The following is a 5,272-nucleotide window of genomic DNA, read 5'->3' as shown; positions in this document are numbered from 1 at the left end:
TAAATCGCTCGTGGACTAGAATACTTTTACTTGGTCAAACTTGATCATAATTCGTGTACTCGTTCAGCCAAAGTTAAACGTTATTTCTCTGGTTGTATCTTTCTCAAAAGTAATAGAAGAGAATAGTTATTCCCGCCAAAACAAATGCAGTGAAGGTTACGTCTTGAAATGTTTTAAGTGATTTAAAACTGGTTCGCAACGGATGTTCGTCGCTGATCGGTTTAAGGGGAAATAGATTAGAGAAATGATGAGAATACCGAAAGCTTTGGGTCTGTATGTGGTTTGTTGGGGTTTCAGGAGGACAGCACCGTTCAAGATAGTGTCGACGGGGAGGCATCGTTCACGATACGTGCGTGATCACGTGCGTGCGTGCATGGAAAGGAAAGACGACCGCGGTAGCCCGAGGTACGAAGGAGAACGAGGCGGAGCAAGGTGGCTCCGCTAACGGCACGAGCGGCGGTGAAAAAATGTCGAGCGCCGCGGACAGTCCTGATGGGATGGCTTTGCAGTCGCACTATTCCCTACGATGGAACAATCATCAGACACACATACTACAGGCCTTCGAGGCGCTGCTGCACAACGAGGTACTCGTTGACGTGACACTGGTCTGCGCCGAGACCAGCCTCAGGGCGCACAAGGTCGTCCTTAGTGCCTGCAGGTAATCGATCCTTATTTTACCTTTATCTTTCACCCTCTATCAGGACTGCGTAATAATTGTTACGTTCCACTGATAGATTTAAAGTCGAATATACTGAACAGTGGTGCCCCCTGTCGGGATTATTTATATTTCACACTCTATCTGGACTGGGTTAGGTCTCTGGGTTAGATATTCGTTATATTCCACCAATAGATTTAAAAAACTGAACAGTGCTGCCCCCTGTGTTGATTATTTATCTTTAACCCTGCAGAATAATTTAAAAAACTGCATAATGGCGTCCGTGATGACGCAGTTGCACTTTCGTATTAAAAATATCCATTCTTTTATTGTGAAAAAATAAATAGAAAATACAGGGTAATTTCTCCAACTATGTGAAGACAATCAATCTTGCCCAATGTATGTTCCTGTAACAAATGATCGTGTTATGGTTATGATCGAAATTAAGGAAAGAAAGAAACAAAGCGTGGAACAGAAATATTACGAACCTGTGATCGAGGTAAATAAAAATAGTAATAAACTCTTCTGATAAGCCAAAATTACAAAAGTTTATGTTCCTACCATACATAGGAATATAAAACAGAAAATTTTTATTTTTCAGAAGTGTTTTACAAGATACAGTGAAGTTCGTGAAGAACTTAGTAACCCTTAACAATTCATAGAAATGTCCCGAAACAGTGAAGACGAAATGGTAAATGTAACCGACATTGATAGAGAAAGCATGGTACAAAGGAAGGAATAGAATAAAGGGTTTGTTTGGAAGAAATTAAAATAAATCTCGAGCCATATTTTCGATGAGAAATTTTAAAATCGAGATTCTTTGATTTTAGCACACCATTAGTATTAGAGTACAGAGAATATTTCCCATCGTATTTGCTTCTTGTTACTTTTAATCCGTCCATCTAAATAAAATTCAGTCGACGTCGGTTATAACGACCGCTCCGGAAATCGAGAAAATTTCCGAATTTAATTCAAACGATCGTTTTGATCTTTGATTCCTTTTATTTTATTCTTCCAATATAATTCCAATTAAATCTAATATTCTTCTATCGTATTTAGGATAAAATAAACCTATCGAGGAACCGCGAATTGGCTGAATTATGTGCACGTTGTACGTGTCTCGCGTTCGTTACATCTGGACGATAAATCGCGTCACAAATGCACCAGCGATGGGTTAATGTTCGTGTTCTCCAATATGGGGATAATCTGTCGACACGCTGCCGACGCTGTTCACCTAACTTTCTTGATGCTTTATGAATTTCACAGTCCTTATGTGAGAATGGAATGTAGTACAGATGTACATAATCCGAACAATCCTGCAGGCTTTAATTTCCATATGCAATGCTATTTCTGGAAATTTGAACTTTCAAACGTTCCATATATGGACACTTTAATTCTAACTGATAGGAGGGGGAAAGTTCCCATAATTAGAGTACATTGTATATGAACTGCTGTAGAATTTTAATTGATTACAATGATGTAAAGTTATCGTTGGTGTAGTGTTGGGGTCCAAGAGCCTCCCGTACTCGCCACCAGAGGGCAGCACCTCTCACTAATCCTGGGCGTCTGAGGACCTGCTGCCTTGTGCCCCCTTTCCTTTTCCATCTCTCGTCAACAGGACCCCCCACATTAGTAATATTAATCTAAATTGAAAAGACCTCTTTGCTGAAAGCGTTCCTAACTCGAATACTTTGCGTTGCAGTCCGTTCTTCGAGAGGATATTTGCGGAGCATCCCTGCAAGCATCCGGTGATCGTGTTGAAGGATTTCCCTGGCCACGAGGTCGCGGCGCTGATCGACTTCATGTATCGTGGCGAGGTACGGGTCGGTCGCGAGGAGCTTCCAGGACTGATGAGAGCCGCTGAGAGTCTGCAAGTGCGGGGATTGGCGTCGTCGGAGCCGCGGCCGGCGTCGCCGCCGGAAACCCCGACGGCCGATCTTCTTCTGGGGGAACCTTCCACGCCTGAGGGCGCGAGGCACGGCACCCCTGAAGAGGACGACAACGCGTCGGAGAGCACGGCACCGCCGTCGACGCGGGAACCAGCGGCGGTGACCACCACCACTATTTTCCACCCTGCCAGGGACCATCGCGACAGGTTACCGCACATGGGTCACTTGAACTTCGGCATCCGCGAGCTCAGGGAGAGCTGCGGGTCGCCGTTGTTGCCTCGACGGAAACAGGCACGACCGCGACGAAGATCCGGCGAGCTGGTGCCGCAGGATCTCAGCCGACCGCATCCGCCGTCGAGTCTCAGCCCACCTACGAGCGGTCTGAACCTGTCCGGTAGCCAGCAACAGTCGCAGCAACAGCATCACCAGCAACAGCAGTCGATGGGTTCGCAGAGTCAGCAGCAACAGCAGCAGGAGGACATGGCGGAGAACCTCTCGATGAAGAGATCCATGTCGCCGAGCGGAACCGACCATCATCACGTGAAGGCGGAGAGCAGCGAGGCGGCGAGCAGTCCGAGAGGATCCCCGTTGACGGGCACCAGTCTGCTGCATCCGGACGGTTCCCTTCAAGACATTCCGTCCGCGGCAGCAGCAGCGGCGGCGGCGGCGGCTGCGGCGGGCCTACCGGCGATGTCGGCCTTGTCGTTGACGCCGCCGCATCATCACAGCGAGTACCTGACGAGTTTGGGCCAGCTGGCGGCTCAGTGGTTGCCGAACCATCCGCAGAGCCAACTACCGCCACCGCCGCAGGGTCACCATCCGCGGGAGGGCAGTCCGCACGGGCCCAACAGGACGCATCCTTATCAGCAGCAACAGCAACAGCAAGACTCCCCGTTGACGCCGCGACGCAGCTCCGTGACGGCGATGTTCCCGCTGGACGGCGTGGCGTCGTTAGGCGGGGGACTGTTCCCTCACGCTGGTGCACTCGACAGGGGATCCCTTCTGGCGGATCTACACGATAGCTTTAAGCCGGAAACGTTGCACGGTCTGTTCGGCGCGGCGGGTCTCGGCGGCCATCATCAGGGTAAGAAGCCCAAGAAGCACAGAGGCGACGGTGACACGCCACGCAGATGGGGGGACCACGGTAGCCGAGGGTTGCCGGTGGGAAGGCCGAAAGGTCAGCACAGCGCGCCCAGGGGCGGACCACCGAGGTCGTGGACGAACGCTGAGCTCACCGAGGCGCTCCAACACGTCTGGAACAAGAAGATGACCACGTCGCAGGCGAGCAGGATCTTCGGTATACCGTACAACAGCCTTCTGATGTACGTGAGGGGTAAATACGGGAAGAGCCTGAAGCTCGAGCAGCTCAGGAGGGACTGCACGGGCGCGACGACGGGCGAAGTCGTGATGAACTCGTTGAACAACAACGTGAAGACCGTCCAGCCGCCCACGCAGATGTCCCATCCGCTCGCCGGTCTGCCGCCCCATCCGGGCGACGACAGTGGATTCCCTCATCACTCGTTGCTCGGTGGCAACCTGCCGCAGGGTTTCTTTCCCGATTTCGCCGCCGCTGCTTTCCCCGTGCCTGTCAGCATGGTGCATCTGCTACCACCTAGCGAACAGAAGGCCTTCGAACCAACCGGGAATCCCGGCGGCGGTGGCAGCGGTGGCGACCTCTCCACCACGCGGAGCAGTCGAACCCCGTCGCCGGTCGATCATCATCACCATCACCATCATCACGAGTCGCTGCAACCGCAACCGCCTCAGTCGGCGCCAGCGCTACTCCAGCAAAATGGTTCGGATTAGAAGCAAAATCGTTTTACTCGTGGTCATAGGTATGCGCGGTGACGCTTATTATCCTCGTCGATGGACCACGGACACATAACTGTCCGATAAAACCATCCCGTTAAACGAAACCCTCGACACGTACACCCACACTCGAAAACACCTACACAACGAACGTAACACACACACACACACACACACACACACGCCCCCCGATTCTTTCCGCGAGATTGTTCTCTTTTTCACAAGACTGACTATCACCAATTACAGCTCCCGGGGTAAATTCGACGGACGTTAACGCCCTGCTCAATCCACGCTTAAGCCACACACTGTTGCCACGTTTCGCTTCTCGATTTTTTTTCTTTACGTTCCCATCGACCTTCTTTGTCTGTCTTTATCCGGTGGACGAAAATATTGACGTCGCCCCTTTTGTCCGTCGATCGCGAAACACGCCGGACTCGGTCGAGCGTGCCGGCGAAATTCTCTCGAGAGGATCGTGTCTCGTTTCTTTTCTTTGTTTCGTTTGCTCGGGACTCCGGTGTCTACTTGGTTAATATCAGTGGTACGCCCGGAGACCGCTCGAGAGAAGAGAAGGGCCATCGTTAGGCGGTGGTCTTTTCTGGTGCTCGTTTCCCCTGAACGCGTTTCGGGTTTACGAAAAAAAATGATCCACTAGTGCCGAGACGCCTTCGTGGCGGAGACACTTTTGCTGGCGGGCGAGACCACTCGTATCATCACTATAAATAGTTCCTGCTACAAGAGCGATTATACCAAATAGTACTGTAAACGGCTGAGTAAATACGATGGCTGCTGTATGGAATAGCAATTGTTGGAAACGCTCACACTCCGTTGCTTGGATCGCACAACTACTCGGCGAGAAAGTGACGTACGCGATTAGGGAGACACCGCGCTTTCTACTTTTAACGTCCTCGTGGCCTGTGAT

The 5,272-nt window shown here is 50.9% G+C and overlaps 1 protein-coding gene across 1 annotated transcript; it reads left to right on the top strand.

Moving 5' to 3' along the window:
- The first annotated feature begins 308 nt into the window (after positions 1-308).
- On the top strand, positions 309-4,749 carry LOC122402219 (protein jim lovell). The gene is made up of 3 exons (XM_043404829.1): positions 309-658; positions 2,358-3,027; positions 3,355-4,749. The coding sequence occupies exons 1-3, from the start codon at positions 468-470 to the stop codon at positions 4,348-4,350; spliced, it is 1,857 nt and encodes a 618-aa protein (XP_043260764.1). The 5' UTR covers positions 309-467; the 3' UTR covers positions 4,351-4,749.
- Positions 4,750-5,272: the final 523 nt, after the last annotated feature.

Source organism: Colletes gigas, unplaced genomic scaffold (genome assembly GCF_013123115.1).
Source record: "Colletes gigas isolate AHSC1104 unplaced genomic scaffold, ASM1312311v1 Colletes_gigas_Sc00034, whole genome shotgun sequence".
Classification (NCBI taxonomy): domain Eukaryota; kingdom Metazoa; phylum Arthropoda; class Insecta; order Hymenoptera; family Colletidae; genus Colletes; species Colletes gigas.
Note: the sequence above shows the minus strand (reverse complement) of the source record. Positions and strands in the feature narration are given on the sequence as shown.

Excerpts from the sequence above, each read along its gene's own strand:
- LOC122402219 (XM_043404829.1), top strand. The coding sequence starts at position 468 with ATGTCGAGCGCCGCGGACAGTCCTGATGGGATGGCTTTGCAGTCGCAC. Across the intron at positions 659-2,357 it reads GTCGTCCTTAGTGCCTGCAG|TCCGTTCTTCGAGAGGATAT; the intron begins GTAATCGATCCT and ends TTTGCGTTGCAG. Across the intron at positions 3,028-3,354 it reads AACAGCAGCAGGAGGACATG|GGTCACCATCCGCGGGAGGG; the intron begins GCGGAGAACCTC and ends CCACCGCCGCAG.